The sequence below is a fragment of the Perna viridis genome, chromosome 10 (assembly GCF_037379345.1).
Source record: "Perna viridis isolate PV_CMFRI_1.1 ecotype Kerala chromosome 10, ASM3737934v1, whole genome shotgun sequence".
NCBI classification, from domain to species: Eukaryota; Metazoa; Mollusca; class Bivalvia; order Mytilida; family Mytilidae; genus Perna; species Perna viridis.
The window spans coordinates 15,017,253-15,038,354 of NC_142454.1; the positions used below are offsets into that span (position 1 = coordinate 15,017,253).

The window sequence follows — 21,102 nt, forward strand, 5'->3', positions numbered from 1 at the left end:
ATAAAATAAAGAAACTCAACACCATTTTTCAAATATATTTTTATTCCCCCATCTACTAATTGCATCAAGAAAAAACAGGACCAAAGCAGAAACTGTAACATTGTACATTGTCATCCTACATGTGACCATGTCACTCTCTCTTGTCCTGAATGTATAACACAAGGTTAACAACACTATCTACATGTATTATGAATATGATACAATGATATGACCAACTGCATGCATTATACAAAATATGAATCATATAACATGGTTTGGGATGAAAGTCATACATTAAAAGGGAATTTTAGACCTGTTTACATTCTTCATGATTTAGCACAATTTTTAATGACCACACCTAACAGATAGAGGCATTAATGAAAATTGATGTGTACCTAACATGTATAGAAAGCTATACAATGCTTGAAATTTAATCATGCACGAAAAACAATATACTTTTTATTACCAGGAATTCCCAGTAACATCAAAAACATTAAAAAACGTTACATCTGCCACTAAAGGAAGGAAAAGATCGACACAAAGATTGTTAAAAAATCAAAATGTTTTATTGAATTTTGAAACGTTACTTAATGCATTGATATTTCAATTAAAGGTATTTTTGTTGAACAACTGAGCATATAGGTGGTCAAATTTAAGTCATGTTCCTGAGAAGTTTTTCAAGTGGACATAACAGATAAAGCAACAAAATTGAGACATCAGTAAAAAATGTATAACTGTCCAAACAGTAAGAATCAACAGTTCCAAAAATATTTTAAAGTAAACATTAAACTTCTTCATAATTGCTTATAAAAAAATTAACAGTTATGATTTAAAAAACAAACAACTAATGCTTAGTATTCCCTTATTCACTCACACAGATTCATTCAGACAACATCTATCAATTAAATTAGTTCAATTTCAATAAAAGCAATTATATCCATGGAATAGTAATGATTTTACTACAATGTAGAAAAATGGTTACAGTTTCTGTTTTGCTCAATGACAGCTACCATCAGATAAAATACAAAGTGATACATTCATATTCATATACAATCTCATTCAAATTAAAGTTCAATGTTGTCACACCATCTAATGTCTGCCTGCAGAAGACCCAACATTTTTCCTCTAGCAGTCACATCAGGAGTAAACACAACTGCATTTCAAGTCTTGTTAACCAAATACAGAAGTCATTTCATGAATTTTGATAATTAGTAAGTTAGTAATGAAATTATGAAAACTCTTTGAGTTAAAATGTGGTATATTTTGCTAATTCACTTTTTTCAGGTTTCATAGGCAACCATAGACACAGCAGGTATACTAAAGGACATAACATATATAATACAGACATAAAAAGGGCAACATTGAAGACTTAACCTGAATGAGATGAATATTCCAAATACACACAAAAAACTAAACAAAAGCAACCATACAAAAATGCTTAAGAGTTCAAAACACTACAAACAAGTTAAAATGAAAAACAAACCAAACTTTACTTCTGTGGAAGTACTTTAATTCGTGGATAACAATTTTCGTGAATTAGGGAAGAAACATTAATTCGTGGATTCTTGAATTTATGGTTTTGAGGTTTTCAGTACACACTTCAGTGGAAATCTCCATTTTGTTGGGAACCACGAAAATTGGTACCCCAAGAACAATAATACTTTCACAGTATATAGTAGATAACATAATTCTATGAAATGATAATATTTTGACATAAAATAAAATTAAGTATATCGAGCCTTTCATCTCTATAGTACCAATCGTTTGTATGTCATAGAATAAATAGGATATTTCAGAGTAACCTTAAAGTTCTCTATCTGGTTTGTATGTCATAGAATAAATAGGATATTTCAGAGTAACCTTAAAGTTCTCTATCTGAAACACCATAAATAAAAAATTAACCATTGTGCTTCACTTCCTGTAGTAAAATGTTTTTATTCAACAATGAATTTGTTTTAAAAAATTAGAAATATGCATTATAAAACCACTTCTGAATTGCAAATCTGCAATCAAAGCACCCCAAAAATGTTGGAAAACTAAAAACCAAACCAGCGGTCAGTCTGAAGTTTAAAACTGACCATAGGTGTTGACTACCAGTACACAATAAAGAGAACAAATTGTGATATTCTATCTTTGTAACATTTACAGCTTTGTAAAAATAACTGCTGGCCATTTTATTAAGTATGATGGTAGAATTTGTTGGGAGGGGAGAATTTTTACTGACCAATATTTCCTTACTATATAGTACATGTTGATAAATATATATACTGGCATTCAACAGGTTTAGCTGAGACATATTGGTTGACAAAGTATTTATATAAAATATTGTTGTCTATTGATTGTAAATGCACTGTTAAATAATTTCATTTTTGACAGCATGTGTCAAGAATATTGAAATCAAATAATCAGTTCTGAACTTAAACACTTTTTAAAAAAAAAAGATATCAAAAGAATTTTGACAAAGACAAAATACAAGAACACCGGACACAAACCACACAGAGATTGTCACAGATTTTAGAAGGAAATCATTAGAAATACTGATAAATTACAGAAAAAGAGGAATTAAAATAGAAGTAACATTTAATAGACGTAAAGTAAAAAAATACAGAAAAAAGAAACAACTTACAAAATGTATTAGAAATTAAAAAAAAAACACGTTATAAAATTAGAATCACATATGTGTACTTACTAGCCCACGACTGATTTCATGGATAAACGAAAATAATACATCATTGAATATAAAATATCAAACTTCTCGAAAATCGTCCTGAAAAGTCTCAAAAGAGGACATGATTTTAACCCTAAAGTATTTCCACAAAAAAAAAATATTGATAACAGTACATTGTTTAAAGTTCTATATCAATCACTAGTCATTATGGATTTCCAGAAAATATAAAAGAAAGTATATCACTCAACCACTTAACTAATAATCAATCTTTCAGGTACTCACAATTTAATAAACGACTAATCTTTAACACCTGTCATTAACACAAATTTATGATATGGATACTAAGTTAATAGTTGAGAGATTGAGAAAACTTCAGCATGGGCCTCAAGCAATTTGTTGAAAGATAAGAACAGACACAGAAAACTACAGCATTCACTTATCATATCAAAAACAAAGAAGTTAAAAAATATTTTTTTACAGATGAGGTAGAAAGACTTTTAGGACTTCAACAGAGAGAAAAATAAATCATTACACACATAAGGCTGGAATACAGATATGTTAATGTAAAAATTATTTCATATTTATAGAGACTCTTAAGACCAAATGACTACAATCAAAATAAATTTACAGCCTATAAACAACACAATCTCCTGCACAGATGGTAAATTCATAATTTCAAAGCTTTAAATCTTTGCCACACTTAGTACTTAACACCACCTCTTTATGCAAATTAGCACTGCACAATGGAAACAGCTTGGAAGAGTAATCAAGGGAACCATAGTTCTAGCGGTAATCAAAAAAATGTAATCCAGGGACAAAGACATGGAAACAGACACACACAAAAAAGAACATAAAGCAACTAAAATAATACATACAAAGTAACAAAAGCAAATGATCAACTAGGACTCCACTATAAACTGGGAGCATGCACCAAAAGACACATCTACACCAGGTAGAACTGTATTAATTTTGCTTACCCAGTATTTTGTTTAATAGCCATGACACATACTAACAACTAGAAAAACTGTGAGCAATGCTAACTAAATTGATACTACCCATACCCCTATTTGATAACATTCACCTTTTGACCTCCAAAATGATTTGGATCAAAACCTATAATAGGAGGTGTACAATAGTTATATGAAATAAAGCTTCTGTGAAGGTTTCATAACATTCTACTCAATGGTGTAAGATGAGTAACAGATCCTCCATTTAATGGAAGGAAGGAAGGAAAAAAAGTAACAGTACAGACAGAAGGATGGACACCACTATTTCGAGATTATAATAATGAAATAAATAAAACTGACAACTACATGGCAAGTCATTGGAATATTTACATTTATAATATTTTTTCCTCTGTTATTCAAAAGATTTATGATAATCCTACAAACATTACAATCTCTCACTAAAGCAAACAACTCCAAGTAGTTTTTCAATGAACAGAGTAACTTCCCTTTATTCTAGATATCAATTAACCAAGGATAGATTTAAAAAGGAAAATAGAATACCAGTTAAATAATAATAATGAAAAATAAATATCAGCACAAAAATCTTACAATGTGTCTCATTTTACAGCATCAAACCTCTAAAGAAAAAATAACGCATATCTTTAAGTTGTTTACAGCACATTTAATAAGAACTAAAATTATGATTTATTTAATACAGCTATTGCTGGTTTCCATTTATGATCAGTACCACAAACACACTCATTGTTAGAAGTAACAACCAATTAATCTAATCAGCACATCTTGTTACATAATTCACACAAAACAACTGGGAAATTAAACATACCACTTTAATCACTGTCCTAACTCAATAAAAGAATTTCCAGCAACATGAAAGTACTATTTCTTTGTAAAAGTGGTCAGTGTGAAAACCCATCAATATTACATTCATAAAGTAAACATCTAAACACCTTTAATAGTATAATTATTTAAGTAATAGTCTTTCTGAAAATCAGATGGTTATTCATGCATATCAAAAACCTATGGAATTCACTTTATTTCTTATTCAGAAACCCTTACTGACCACATAACCTGTCTTGATTTTCATTCTCATGTTATAATTGGAATAAAAACATGAAAATGGATGTATGGTTTTCTCCAAAATACAGGTTTCTATGCAGACAGGACAATAATAACTGTCTGTTTGGTGTTTTTTTCTGCATCGTGAATCACCTCTATCATAGGCAGTGTCTGAATTCTATATAAATTGGAATTTATCATTCAATTTAAAGGAATGATAAAAGAAAAATTGTAAAGATATTTGAATAGAAAATATATATTTTACCACAAGAAAAGACTAGATGATGAAAGTCAATAAATAATCTATAAATATTGGATTCTTTCCATATAAATCTATAATATCAAATCAACACACATGTATCTTATGACTACAAAACACTCAAAAAAAATTCCTAAATCACCCAGACAAATCCTGATTCAAGCCTATATTATATTTGCATACTGAAAATATAACTACCCACGTACAATACTGGTTTTAAATTTATATTACCGTTAGTAGAATCTCTGATATCATCAGAGCTAATTGAGACACCGCCTCTGAATGAACAAAATTTAAAGCATGTAGAAAATCTAAAAATAAGTCTACATAAAACTTTTGAATCTAGATGTATTTGATTGAATAAATGTATCCTTTTTCTTATCCAGTTAAAGTACAAAATTTCAGCAATTAAAAGGACATGCGCTATTAGAAAAAAGTGGCATTTACAGATAACATACTTTTCATCACATGATATGGTTTTATCAGTAACATTTGTACCAAATAAAAGTTTGCAAATTTATACACAATACCTGCTGTAGTTGGACTACAATATTTGTCCATAGATTCACTATCTACTTATAGTTCTGTGGAATGTATGTTAAAACATTGTCATGTACAATATATATATTGCAGATAACTAATCACAGCTTGTTGCATAAAAGTTGTTTTTTATCAACACCAAACATTCACTCCCTCTCAATCACACATTACCACCACCATTCTTTCTTCCCATATATTCCTCCTATAAAAGAGCACCATCTATTCATCTGGCATATTTTCCTCCAACCTAAGGAGCACTCCACTCATGCTTTACTTTATCTTCCAGCACATGTTCTATTTTCCACTTTTGACTGTCTGATGACTGGTCACACGGATTCATAAATATTTCCTTATTGTTTGGATCACAGTCTAAACATTGGTTACTTATAACATGATATATCTGTTTTGTATCCTGTAAAAATAATATGAACAATGATAAATAAGTTGTTAAATCTTTTGAATTTGGACAGTATTAAAGCATCAACACAATCTCGTTTGTTTGAAACAGTTTTTGAAGTCAGTGGTGTACAAATACATAAAGTCAATATGAAAACAGGTATCTAGCAAAATTTATAACTTCATAGAGACTTAATCTCTGACTAAAAATGTATGATTAAGATTTAATACTGTGTTTTAAAATGTCTGCCAAGTCTGTTCAATTGTTTGTTAGACATCTCATATATTTTAAGAGTGAAAATGATATATAAAAGTGATACACATCACAAGGGAGGTAACTACTGGGTATAGATAATCATTGGGAAATAGCTAATTTATACATTAAATTCAATATAGTTTTATCATCCTTCCCCTTGCATTTATCATTTGACATGTTTGGTAAACCCAGAATCAAGTCAGGCATGACCTGGTTAGGACATATCAACAGTCTCAAGGGAATTAAATCATAGTTGCCAATTTATAAACCAAAAATATGACAGCTGTGGATATCTAATAAGCCATTAATGGCACAACAAAAAAACAAGTTGCCTTTATTAGATGCCAAAGAGTAATCAAGGGAACCAAGGTTATAGGGGTAATCAAAGAGTAATCAAGGAAACCAAGGTTATAGGGGTAATCAGAGAGTTATCAAGGGAACCAAGGTTATAGCGGTAATCAAAGAGTAATCAATGGAACCAAGGTGATAGCGGTAATCAAAAGAATGTAATCCAGGGACAAAGACCAAACATGGAAAACAGACATACACAACAAAGAACATAAAGTAACTAAAATCATACATACAAAGTAACAGAAGTAAATGAGCAACTCGGACTCCACTAAAAACTGGGAGCATGGACCAGGTGCACCGGTAGGGTAAGCGTCCTCTGCTTTTCTAGAAACACCCGCCGAGTTGCTCATAAAAAGTCAAGTCCGGGGTAGACAAACAACATAGGTTTTGTATCACCTAAGTTGTAGACAACATGAAGTACCATATATGATCATTATATGTTTTCCTATCCATCTGATAATATAACATATTTACATCAATATGATTTTCATATGTAAATATTGGCCAGATAATTTTAATCATATATTTGTGAAAAATATATTATACTCATATTATAATTATATGTACACTGAAACATATGATAATCATATCATGCTTGAGTCATAATAAGATAATCATATTACCAATCAAAATAAGGATTTAATTTAGATAAATTTATAAAAATTTTGTAAGGACCAATATTTCTATTATGTAAGGTATACTCACTATATTATATTTAAATCTTTGGTTGCCTTTCATACCATGACAGTTATATAACAACACAGGAGCTTTCCTTATAGACTGAGATACATCAAAACATACAGATCTTCTCCCTGGACGAATATCTTTATGCCATGTAAACTGTATATTCTGAAATGATATTTATTGTTAAAAACTAAGACCTTTACTAGGATATATCATCATTTTACCTAATATGTAATTATTTTATAACTTGATATCAGCTGTTTGATGTCTTTTATATCAAATTATTAGGCATAAAACAAGTACCTGTAGTATGACACTCAAGCTAGAAGGTGTCATTGTATTTCAGTTAAAATTACAGTTCAGCTTTTAAGAATATGTGTTGACAGACTGACAAACAGAAAACTATAGGACAACTCCATCATCAAAGCAGGGTACTAATAATATTATATAATAGTTTCTGTCATAAATTGTGTTAAATTTTCAAAGGACTGTTTTCACCCTGATGACCTCAGATAACAACTTGTTTGCAACTACCACTAGCTAAATCATTATCACAGGGTTCTGTTCTAAACCTCTCATTGCAATAACCCCCTTTTTTCATGCCCTGGTATCAAAGCAAAGCTGTTTCTCACCAACTTCATCCCCATCTGTAACACATGATTGAATTGTAAAGCTTTCAATGTAATACAAATCATTCCCTTTTCCTTGGCTTGTATCCAGACAAAGCTGTTCCAGACCAGCTTCTCATCCATCTTTAATGTAAGACTCCTTTAAAAGCAAAAGTACACCCCCTATTCGTGGTTTGGTTTCTACACAAACCTTTCATTGAGAACAAAATACAGCTCCACTTCCATCTTAAACAGGGTTTTACTGTAAACCTTCCATTGAAAACAAAATTACAGCTTCACCTCCATCTTAAACAAAGAGTTCTATTGCAAAACTTTCATTGCAACAATAACAAAACCACCCCCTCTTTTCATGTCATGTTATATACACAATCTGGCCCTCATCAGCCTAATCACCATCTTTAACACAGGATTCTATTGTAAACCTCCCATTGTAGCATCAATAATCCACCTTTTCATGTCATGTCATCTTTACAAACCTGTTAACCAGCTCAAATGCCATCTTGAACACATGGTTCCATCTTTAACCTTTCATGTCACCGTATCAACACAAACATGTTCCCCACCTAATCCACCTTCATCTTTAACATGGGGTTCTATTGTAAACTATTCATTCAAAACAAAAATATAAACCCCTTTTTATGCCTTGTTATCTATACACACCTGTTCTCCACCAGCCCCACCACCATCCTTAACACAAGGTTCTATCGTAAACCTCTCATTTTGTCCTTTAAACCTGGTATCTATACACATATTGGCTGCTTTGTTTCTAATCTGTAATACAAAAGAAAAGGTTATTCATTAAACTCTGTATAGTTATAATATATAATTTTAGAATGTCTTTTAAAGAGACTAATTGGTGTGTAAAGTAGATCAATTCACTCATAAACTAAGAGAACTAAAGAATTGTTGATTGACTTTATCAATTTCATACACCAATATATATCAAACTGACAGCAAACCAGATTTTCTCGGCTAAATATAACTCAAAAAACCATAATAGTGAAAATTGCAAAAATCAGTACAGAACTTCCTAATAAATAAAAAAAAAACAAAGCACCTAAGTTTGAGAAGATTCTGCCAAGGTAGTTTATATTTATATTGTTTAAGTTGGTATATAAATAAACATTGTTGATCCAAGGAGAGACACCTTCAAGAACTTCTCGACCCTTTATATAAATGTATACCTTATACATGCAAATCATATAAGAATTATGAAAAAAATCCATTACTGTTTTTAAGTAAACACCCAAAGTCAAAGTGACCAGTGACAAACTTTATACTGATGTCGTCTTTTAGCAAGTACCTATACAGCAAACATTTAATAAAGGACAAGAAAAAAATCAGATGAGAAAGTTATACCACCCTAACACTACCATATACTTACTTCACCATTAGCAAATGGTGGTGGTTCAACAGCAGGATAGTAATCCTCTAAATCAAAGGCCACTTCTTTCATGAACCACTTGAATGGTTTACAATTTAATTTCTCTCGGATAGCTTTCTGTTCCGACAGATCTCCAGCATCAATGTTTCTATAATGTGGTCGATGGTCATATAAATACTTGGCATACTCGTCCATCCATACCTCAGCTACTCTCTTGTAATTCTGTAAATTTCATAAGTAGCATTCTTTCTAAAAATCAGACTGAAATAGTGACTGATCCCATAACCAGTCTTAGTTAATCATTTGACTGCTATGCTTTTGAGATAAAAATCATACAGACTACATGAAATTGGTACTTTGAAAGAGTTATTGTTCCTAATTTGGTTTCATTTGGTTGATTTCAGTGGGTGATGAATGATTTTCTACAAAGTGCAGATCTGGGTTCAGAAATGATTATCTTTATATGAAAGTATAGTATAAATAGACTGAAAAGCATCATATGTTTGACTGTGGACTGGTACATAAATGAACAGAGAAAACTTTATTAGTCAAACCATACAATTACCTAATACATGCTGTAACTTAAGTTTGACTGTCAGAGATTTTAAGGTACATGTATTGTCAGGGGCGGATTTAGGCGGGGGCAGGCCCCCTTAAACTTGAAAAGTATGGGTTGTCATGGGTAGATATAGGCGGTTTTAGGTTGAAACTTTCTTGCTAATTTTACTGCAACAGTACCTATACTGCACCCACTCTAGAAGAATATTTCAAAATTTAACCTCAAAAACTTTTATCTGTGCGCCCCCTCCCCCCCCCCCTATCTAGAATCCTGTATCCACCCCTGATTTTCAACTTAGATACATTCATCAAAGCCGAACAATATCGTCAGGGCAGTAGACAGGTTTGACTGTATGTTAACATAATGAAAATAAACAAATAACTTAGGGGTAAAAATAACCTATTATTAAGGATGTTTACTGCTCATGTTCAGTAATTTTTGTAAGATTTTCAGACTCCTCTTGTTTTATCCATTTCTTAGCATAAATATTTTTTGCCCAGTGACCGTCACTTTTCTTTTCATAATTTCATTTAACATATCTTTGGGAAATCCTTGTTATCTCTTCAGTATTTTAAATAGATAAAACTTACTGAGACAAAACCTATGGAAAATCAAGAGAAATCCTTTTCACGACAAAATTTCAAATGCTAATATATCAAAAATGAGCACACTGACTTATAAATTTTTTGTACTTATATTGATCTAGCATGAAAAATCTTAAAAGATTTCACAAATTTTTGAAACCCTTTATAACATGAACCACAGCAGTAAACACCTTTTAACGTAATATCTTTTAACCATCTTGGGAATGGATATAAAAGCCTTCAAGTTTCATATGGATAAAGGAAAGACTTCAATGTGTTATTATGTAAATACAGAGTTGGAATCATCCTGAGTGATACATGGTATTTTTAAAGAGTGCGTTGAAATGTAATCACATGTTTTAAAAGTACTTGTTTCAAGTTAGAATGAAAAATCAAATAACAAAGAGTTACCTACCCTTCCTACAAAGTCTCCAACTCCAGGGTTAGGAAACGGAGCAAACTTTCTGTAAATATGACCAATCCTAGAACAAGGTGCATCTACCATCTTACCACCACACTGCCAAATCTAAACAGAAATCACAATGTTAGATTTGTATCCCTAAGATAAAGGTTGTATGTACTAATATAATTATAGCAGAAATAAAAAAAAATATGTTAGTCATACCACTAAGATACATGTTGTATGTGGATGTAATTGTACAATGAATGCAACAACTACCCTGTCAAATCTAAAAGATAAAACATAATTGAAGTGCATTTGAAACATACATGTGTCTGAAGATAAATGCTGTTCACCGACTGAATATAACTATTTGCTGACATCACATATATCATATTTGACACATTTGAAGTTACCAGGATGTCACCCACTTTGAACCAAAATCCTTTTTCTGACTTAAAATGCATTTTTGATAGCTTAAGTTGCAGTAACAATGACTTAATAACTTTCATATTCAAATGTGGCTTGAACCAGTGAGATTTCTCGACACAGCCCTTTATTTTCCCTGTGGTTCTTACCCTATTCCAATATCACTTTTACATCTAGTCAATGCACTATTATTGTTTATTATAACAGTAGAATATTGTATTACCACTTTGTTTGTCTGGGTGTAACACTAGTTTCGATGTCTCACAGTGTTTTTTTTTTTTTAGAAGTATAATATTGAACTCATTTGCTTCGATTTCTAACAGAAATAGAATTTGTTCAGTTTTCTGAGGTATATTTTATTTAACTAGTAACTGAAGTTTTAGGAGTAAAGTATCACAACTCATATATTATGCTAGAGGTTGCCATAACTACACAGACTTTTTGAACCGTGCTAGACTTCTTACTATTTGGCTTCTGGAACAGTTTTTTGTTGCTACAAGATTGAAGTCATCAGAAAAGAAGTTTTATGGTTGTCATTATGTCTCGTGGGTCATTACACTGTATCCATCTGCACCATGAGAACCAATTTGTTCAATGTGTATAGTTTCCTTTTCTCTTTCATCTACCCCGGACTTGACGTTTTATGAGCAACTTGGCAAGTGTTTCTAGAAAAGCAGAGGACACTTACCGTACCAGTCGAAGCTCCCAATTTTTCGTGGAGTCCAAATTGATCATTTACTTTTGTTAATTTGTATGTATTATTTTGGTTATCTTGTATTGTTTATTGTGTTTTCTGTTTTCCATGTCTGGTCTTTGTCCCTAAATTACATTCTTTTGATTTCTGCCAGAATCTTGGGTCCCTTGATTAATCTACTAGACACTTACCTTACCTCTTTTTAATCTCCAGATAAGATTTGAAAAATTGCATAAAAATACATTTTTTTAAAGGTAACCATAGGGATTCTACTGTGTCTAATTTTATGAGCAAGAAGTGATATATAAAAGCAAAGATAAATACTATTCCCAAAAGAAGCGAATATATTTCTGCTACTAAACCAAATAAGTAAACAAAAACTTAATGAGAAATATCTATTATCTGATCACCAAACTACACCTCTCCACTGCTTTGTCAAGACTTCAGTGTCAGATACATACTGAAGAAAGGACTGCTTCCACTGTCTAATAATATATACACAGTTCATACAGCTCTCCATAACAATCTGTTCCATCAGGAGACCAGTCTAAACTGTTTACAACCCACTTATTATACCTCCATTATAAAGAACCCCTTAATTTAAATCCATGGCAAAATATCTGGTGTGTAGAGAAGCATCAACTGTATGATGACCTACTGACCAACTTACCTTAAATGACAGTTCATACTGCTCACCACCCCAGATATCAAGACCAGGATCATAACCACCTAACTCCCAGAACCACTTAGCACTAATAGCAAACAAACCACCAGCCATTACAGGAGAACTACAAAAATAAAATGTAATGATAATTGAGATAAATAAAATGGAGCTTAAAAATCATACAATCGAAGTTAATACAAAAATCCAAAAGGTTTTCTTGTTCAAATGTTTTGGTTTACAAATACAGAAGAATCAAAACATCAAATAAATGACCTTTAGTCAACTTATAGGACGATACCGTTACTTACAGTTCAGGCCCATTACTATGAAGTACTTACAGTTCAGGCCCATTACTATGAAGTACTTACAGTTCAGGTCCATTACTATGAAGTACTTATAGTTTAGACCCATTACTAAGAAGTACTATGAAATACTTACAGTTTAGGCCCAATATTATGAAGTTCTTATAGCTCAGGCTCAATACTATGAAGCACTCATAGTTCAGGCCCAATATTATGGAATACTTATCACTCAGGCCCAATACTTTGAAGTACCTATGGTTCAGACTCAATATTATGAAGTGCTAAAGGTTCAGGCCCAATATTATGAAATACTTATAGTTCAGGTCTACAACACTATGAAATATTTTCAGAAATGATTATTCAAATTCTATTTCACATGACAGTATTTTAAGATTAGTTGTTTTTCAAACACCTTTACTGACTTTAACATTTAAAATATTATCAAAAGCAGTTAAGGGTAATCAAATACTTCTAATTTGTAAAAAACTTGTATGACACACATTTTTGTCTATAATAATTTTCATATTTTGGGGTGTTTAATAGTAATGAACTCCTTTTGAAGTAAGACATCAATCATACTGCTTTAGTGGATAATATTTTAATTCCTATGAAATTCTGTTCAGTGCTATTATGCAATATTGTCCATTTTGTATAACCTAACTTGGTACTTTAGCCACGCCCTGAACTACAGAACTACTTCAATGATACCCAATACACTAAAAGCATGCATGTAAATTACAAACGGCGCTATTGAATGGCAGTTGACAATATTGATCCGTGTTAAAAGAAAATTTATTTCTATATTAGAAAAACAAATTCTTGTTATTTTACTTTTGCTTTCTGATGTTTTTCAAATAAAATATAAGAACTGTTTTCAATAGTCAGTTAGATTATTGGATATTAATGACTTTGGGTCTATTTACACTACAACATAAACAGTTTCTCTGTTTATTCAGCTCAAATCAACTCCAAAGTCATTTATATCCAATGATCTAACAAGCAACTGAAACCTTAACTGTAATTGATAGAAGGCATACCTGTTAACCCTTGGAACAGTTCATGATGGAGATATACCTGTTAACCCTTGGAACAGTTCATGATGGAGATATACCTGTTAACCCTTGGAACAGTTCATGATGGAGATTCTTCTCCAATGACAGTCTCATTATAATTTTTAAGTAAAACTAAATTTTCTATGTAAAAATTCAATTATTTAGTACTTTTACAGAAAATATAGTAATTCTAACAAGCAAAATATCCCACAAATCTCACTTTTTTATGTGTGATATTTTAAATTTGTCATTAACTTTGAGGGAATCTCTTTCCTATTGTGAAACAATTGACAGGCAGTTATACAGTGAGTCAGACCTACTTTGAAATAGCTTTTCATGGAAGCTGTAAAAAATATGAGCCATGTATGGATTGCCAGCAATTCCTTTAATTAAACGTTTCTAAGCTTTTGAATTAAACAATACTTTGAATCAGACTTTATTATATAAATAGCAGTGATTTACCAAATGTACCCAGTGTAATCAATTTATTTCGGTAATTCACACTGTGAAATAAATTCAGTAATTTCATCCTGGACTTTCTCCTGCCAAAATGTCACAATGTTGATTTTAATCCACCAATCACAGAATTCAAAATTCATGTTGAAAATATTAATCAATTATGAAGAAAATCTACATAATCAATAAGAGAATCAATTGTTTATTGTGAATAACCAAAATATGATCACTGGTGCCAAGAATGCTTGAGGATTTAACTCGTGATAATATTTTGGTTATGCACTCTTTCCAATTAATTATCCTATTAATTACAAAATTAAGAATATTAAAATTGCATATCCTACTCAAAAGGCTCTGCTGGATGTTTGAGATCATTTGGTCTCAGTGGCAGACGTTTGTAGAAGAACTCCCAATCAAATGCTCCCCTGGCTCCTTCATCCTGAGCTCTGTAGGCAAATGTTTCATAGTCAATCACATCAATAAATGGACAGACAGTCGTCTTGTAATCCTCGGCTATAGGATCTGAAATATTGCTTAATCTAATACTGCTGCTCAATTTTGATCATTGGTGTTAACGTTGAAGTAGCATTGTTATTGAAATTTCCCCCCTTTTTTTATATCACAGCCTGAGACAGAAAATATAAAGCTACAACAATGCAAAAATGTACAAGTCACCAATATTTATAAATGCCTTGTACAATATTGCTATTCTATATAATTGATTAAACCAGTAAAGGATAAGATTCTTTGTTTTCATAGCAAACGGTACTCATTCAAATATAGTCAACAGCTTGTGTGATCTATTTTTTCCAGAAGTCAATAACTTCATCAAAAGACAGTAGTTATGTAATAGCTTTATTTATGTTGTGTAATTGAAAATTTTCTATGTAAAAATGTCAAAATGTCATAGGATATGGCCCCTCTAATCCCAACCACCGAATCATACAATGCAGTTTTTATACCATAAAAGACCCCAGTGTACAACCATAGGTCTTAAATCATGCAGCTAGAAAAACACTATTAGACAAAATTTAATTCTAAAATATGGTATTTAATGAAGAGGGAAAGTATTTAGTTATTGCTAGCATCATGACAGCCAAAGAATGTAATTACTTAAAAGGGGAGGTAATCAGATAAGATACTTACCTAGGAGGGGTGGTAACCAGTTGACATTGGCCTCACAATGAGAGTCCAGAAAGATCAGAACATCTCCAGTAGCAGCCTTGGCCCCCAGTAACCTGGTCCTGATTAAACCTTCTCGTTTCTTAGCTCTCACAACTCGTACATTGGTGAAGTGTTCTTTACAGTATGCATCCAACTTATCCCCCAGGAAATCTTAAATGAAAATATCAAAATGCTCCTGTTTAGTTGATCTGTTTATTAGTTCATGATTAAAACATACATCACCTTTCCATTATAAACTGCTAACAAAATATGGAAGAAAAACAATACTTTTTGCAATCAAAAGTTACCTAAAAATCTTTGTAAAATTTATTCACCGACATTTAGCCATTAGTAGATTGTTTAAAAAATCTGACCCTATTGCCACAAAAGTTGAAAAAATTACTTAAGTCTGAGAAAATTCTTCACTGTTCATGACATCATCAATTTCAAAGACTTTGATTGGAGTTACCATTGACATTAAGAATATTCTAAGACTCAGTTCAATGCTTAAACTTTTTCAAGTGCCAACCAGTTTACATTTCTAATAAAGAAATAAAATTTAATGCATTTATTTTAAATAACATGAGGTAGTATCTTTCAGAGCACAAGACTTAAAGACAGCCTAATTTTATCATTATAAGGTTTGATCAACAAGAACCTTGTAAGGAACAGTCTATTTTACAGGGTTCATACACCTTTTTTGCTCCAATTTTCCAGGACATTTCAAGGATTGTTTTTAATATTCCATACCCAAAACCACAAACAATTGCGCATCTTTTTATAAGTTTTTCAATTATTGTAAGCATACGTTGTATTTATGTATGCCAAATGTTTTGAACACATTCATAAAGCTGGTATGTATTACCATGACTTCTAACAAGAGCAAAATCTAAGCTTCTTAAGTTTCAGATTTGACCGGATTAGACTGCTTTGACCTATAAAAACCTTTGCACTAATTTTGTGAATATTTTAGCCCTTCAATATGTTTTAGCCAACATAGCTGATAAGAACTTTAGGTTCGAAACATATGTCCTATGTGACAGAATTTTGTTAACCTCGATATCTTTAATGACTGTATTTTGTTCTATAAGGTCATAATGGGTTGACACTGGTTAAATCTGGTTCCCTTTATGACATTCACAAATGGAAACCAGTCCCTGAACACTTACAGCCTAATCCCCCTTGACTTACCTTCCCGAATGTTAGATTGAGAAGACTGTAGATTGCTTATTTCAACACTTAATAAAACAATATGTCATTTGAATAAAATTCCATGACTTTTCAAGACCTTTAATTTTCAAAATAAAATTTCATGACTTTTCAAGGATTCAAGAACCTGTATGAACCCTGATTTTACTTACCTTTAGTACTGAAATCATCTACTAGTATGACCTCCTTTAGAAGTTCAGGTGGAGCTCTATCTACGACACTAGTAGCAGTCCTTAGAAGTGTTGTCCAATGTTCGTTATGGAAAGGTACAATCACACTAGCTGTAGGTAGTTTGTTCCAATACTTTTTCTTCCTACAGCTAAAAAAATATACCGGTACATGTATACGATGTACAGTGTATAATTTCCACAGAGGTGTAAATTCAATGTATCCTAGCAGTTTAATCAAACTTGAAATAACTTAAGTGATATGTACAGAATAACAGCAGTTTTGAAGTCAAGTCAGAAAATATCACAGCCTGACAAAAAGAGTTCAAAACTGACATTATTCTGTTTACTGGCAATAGCACAGTCAATGTTACTTAATGTTGTCATTGAAAATTGATTTTTTTAGCATCACTGCAGTAGCCAAAAATAAGAAATTATCAGGAAGTAGATACAATGGAAAATTGATAAATCTACACTTCATAAAATGTTATTGATATAACAAAGTATTAAAGTAATGATAGTAAAAATGTAAACATTCTGCAAGAACCAGTTTTAGACAAAGTAAATTTCTATTTCTGGTCATCATTACTGACCAAAATCTTCAACCATAGGGAAATGTCAAATTAAAAGGTGAGGAAATAGGGAAAGGTCAAATTCAAAGGTGAGGAGATAGGGAAATGTCAAATTCAAAGGTGAGGAAATAGGGAAAGGTCAACTTCAAAGGTGAGGAAATAAAAATCAAAAATAAATTTGAACAGGCTGTTGTTGTAAAATGATGTACACGTGTATGATGATGTAACAAGGCAAAATATATCAATAGACCTGTGTTGAAGTAAATTACATCATTTAAGAGCTATTCAAGGTACAAATTTAAAAGTTCTACGCTTGTTTATATGACAAAATAAACTCTTAAGTGTAAGTGTTTGTAAGAATCAAGCAAAATGGGAAAAATCAAAAACATGCATGTCAATACCCCACCGATCTGACAGTGTAATATCAATCAAGGATACTTTCTCTATTTGAAAAGACCATTATTTTATCTCTGCATCACTGGCTTTGCACTGAAATTTTTCAATAGAATCTTAAAAAAAAAAAAGAGGTTTTTGACAGTTATCTGCATTTCAAATTTTCAATGGCATTGTAACTCAAAGGTCCAGCATGATATGGAAAATCTTGTCTGTTTTCCTTGATTCTGATGGTGCAAATAGTCAAATTACACTATCAAAATGATGATTTTTTTCATACCATGTTTCACCTACTGCCTGATTCTTACTGGGACTGACACTTTATTTGTTTCCAGTGATAGACAAGCTTGGCCAATAACAAAGGTGTCATCTGAAGTCTCAGGATGTCACCTTAGAATACTGGCTTCCTTACTCTGGATGTCTGATGTCCTTCATAGATCTGTGTAATGAGATTTTATCACTACCAAAAGCATTAAATCCATTCACTTTATATAGATCTTGTTTCTTCTTCTCTTCACTGGCATCTAAGATAACGGCCTGTCCTTGCTCACCTGGACCTATGATATAATTACAGTTGTAATAGACCCTTTTGTCTTAACTGCATGCCCAATATACTACATTTATTATAATATTTCTGTGATGAAAATTTTTTGTTCTAACCCCAACCCTACCTTGTGAACGTATATGTCATGCAAGCTTATGGTGATCTCAATTAGAAGTAAATACAAAGGGGTTTCACAACAAGTGAGCATTCTATTTACTTGATATCATCTCCAGTTATTTCATTTCTACATATTAATAAATGAGTATTTTTTTTTCACAGAAAATAAATAACATGTAAAGGTATCATGCATTCTAATATGAGGTGTTTCAAGGGTCTTCAAACCACAGCCCTGGTAAAACTTTGATAAATGTATGGCCAATGCCATGGTCTTATTGCCGATTGTAATAAATAAGTTTACTTAATTTTATCAATGACATAACAGAATTTTGCTCAATAATAGTCACCAATTGGTGCAACAAATAGGATGCTTCTTTAAAAAAAAATATAAAGAAATTAGTCCTTTTAGAATTGAAAAAAAACATTGGTCAGGGTAAAATAATGATAAAATGGAGTTTCCACGATTTAGTTCTTAATAAATAAACAATTTCAAAGAATGTTGAAAAAAAAAATTTATGATTTTGTAGGGATTATTTTTTTCTTTCAGTAAAATGGTGTCTTTTGTCATAAATCAGATTGTACTGTGATATAACTGACCAAATCATAAAAAAAACCAGCCCTTCGCTACATTTAAAACTACGATAATAAATAATTGTGTTGAATTCTTGTATTGTGACTATAAAATACACTAGATAACATGGTGGGACCACAGAATTTATATGTAATGTTATATATTGTCATTCACATATGTGTCTCATATTGAACTATAAGATATCCTATATGAATGTCTAATACTGAACTATCTTTATGTGTTAATAACTTTTCAAAACTCCTTCCCCCAAAATCATCATAATTCTCACGAAATGTTCTTCACTCAATAAAATAAGAGAACAATATTTACAGTGTTCTATGTTCCCATTTCCAGTCACCAGGGGCAACTTCAGTAGGAGAAAATTATTTATTATGTTCCACTTTCCAATTGGCAATTAGAAAGAATAATCAACTGAAACAAGGTTATAGCGGTAATCAAAAGAATGTAATCCAGGGACAAAGAGCAGACATGGAAAACAGACAAACACAACAAAGAACATAAAGTAACTAAAATCATACATACAAAGTAACAAAAGCAAATGAGCAACTCGGACTCCACTAAAAACTGGGTGCATGGACCATGTATACAGGTAGGCTAAGCAACCTCTCCTTTTCTAAAATTTTTTGAAAACTGTGTTATGAAAACTTGAATTTATGAACAGATTTAAAAAGTAATCAAGGGAACCAAGGTTATAGTAGTAATCAAAAGCAGACCTTATTTGTGGGCAAGTTATTTTTTATTTCAGTTTTCCCTTGTAAGTTTAAAATTATCAAACCAGAACACTGAATTATTTCGTTCTCTCATACCATTCCTCTGTTTCTCTTCTGCTATCTGTTTATAATTGTGCCAATCTACCTTCTTCATTTTACCATCATTGACAATAAGCTGAAAAAGAAAGAGTTGGATTAGATGTCAGAGTTAGCCTGTCTTCAAGTCAAGGAGAAAACATCTAAAGGTTTAAAAAAGAGAGCTACATGTCATGTAGCCATATATCTCCAACTGTGGCAGATTAAGTTAATGAAATATAACTATAGAATGCACTTGTTGTAAAACTGGAAAGAGTAAAATACTCAAATTCCTAGGTAATGAAAAAATGAGTATACAATGTAATTTTCAGAGAAGAAGCGTCTACAACATCTTCTGTCTATAACTACTACAAAACTGAGATTTACACTTCATAACATAACACCACACATCTGTCATGTGGTTTCAGAGGAGTTGCATCTAAAAACTTTTATGGACAGATGGCCAGAAGGATGGGCTGATTGCTCCCATTATCAAATCTCAGCATTACCATATTATTGGGATATATTTCCTGCATAATACAGTTAGAAAAGATATGATCTCTAATAACTCAAATATTTATTATTTTGTTTTTAACCTTTTCAAAGAACTAAAAAGCTGAGGATCAGTGTCGTAAATTTGTGCCAGCATGCCAAATATCAGAACCATATCTAAAGACAAAAAAGTTACATGAGTTTGGTCATGGCAAAACAAGAATTTGACCTTGTGGTCCAAGTTCAAGGTCATAAGCCAATATCAACCTGATTCTATTGTAATCGTAAATTCATACATACGGCATCTACAGATTTTTTCTCCTGGGGAAATTTGCTGTCAACATAGACATCCTCTGGTCCACTTAAACTACCCACAAAATACCTCATGATGACAACAAATATAACAGCTACAACCAAAAACTTCAGCAGGGTCACTGTGTTTCTCCTCATCTTGTCTGGTATTTGGTTATACCCAGGAGTTGGTCCCTACCTAAAAATATTGAGATTGTACAACTCTAATAATTCCATAACATTACCTAAGGCACTGAGCACTTGTATACTGAAGGGGGCCTGGGATTATTTTGAAAAGAAAAAAAAGGAATATTCCAAGTTTGAGCAATTTTTTTTTCCTTTTACTTTGTTTTACAAGGACAGAAAAAATATATAATTTAATATGTCTCCCATCAGTTAAAAATGTAGATTTTCAAAGAAAATTTTTAACTTTGGTTGCTCTTGAAGAAAACTTATTATTTCTGCT

The 21,102-nt window shown here is 31.7% G+C and overlaps 1 protein-coding gene across 4 annotated transcripts in view; it reads right to left on the reverse strand.

Moving 5' to 3' along the window:
* Nucleotides 1-592: 592 nt before the first annotated feature.
* LOC148604683 (putative polypeptide N-acetylgalactosaminyltransferase 10) overlaps nucleotides 593-21,102 on the reverse strand; it is a 37,246-nt gene continuing 16,736 nt past the window's right edge. For all 4 annotated transcript variants that reach the window (XM_088548929.1, XM_088548928.1, XM_088548927.1 and 1 more), the window contains exons 2-13: nucleotides 20,646-20,835; nucleotides 19,875-19,953; nucleotides 18,228-18,372; nucleotides 16,836-17,002; nucleotides 15,457-15,645; nucleotides 14,655-14,832; nucleotides 12,507-12,624; nucleotides 10,729-10,839; nucleotides 9,171-9,392; nucleotides 8,447-8,557; nucleotides 7,179-7,322; nucleotides 593-5,882 (exon numbers count right to left, since the gene is read on the reverse strand). In XM_088548929.1, the coding sequence (XP_088405055.1) occupies nucleotides 5,718-5,882; nucleotides 7,179-7,322; nucleotides 8,447-8,557; nucleotides 9,171-9,392; nucleotides 10,729-10,839; nucleotides 12,507-12,624; nucleotides 14,655-14,832; nucleotides 15,457-15,645; nucleotides 16,836-17,002; nucleotides 18,228-18,372; nucleotides 19,875-19,953; nucleotides 20,646-20,795 (1,779 nt within the window). In that variant the 5' untranslated portion in view covers nucleotides 20,796-20,835 and the 3' untranslated portion in view covers nucleotides 593-5,717. The remainder of the gene's footprint in view (nucleotides 5,883-7,178; nucleotides 7,323-8,446; nucleotides 8,558-9,170; nucleotides 9,393-10,728; nucleotides 10,840-12,506; nucleotides 12,625-14,654; nucleotides 14,833-15,456; nucleotides 15,646-16,835; nucleotides 17,003-18,227; nucleotides 18,373-19,874; nucleotides 19,954-20,645; nucleotides 20,836-21,102) is intronic.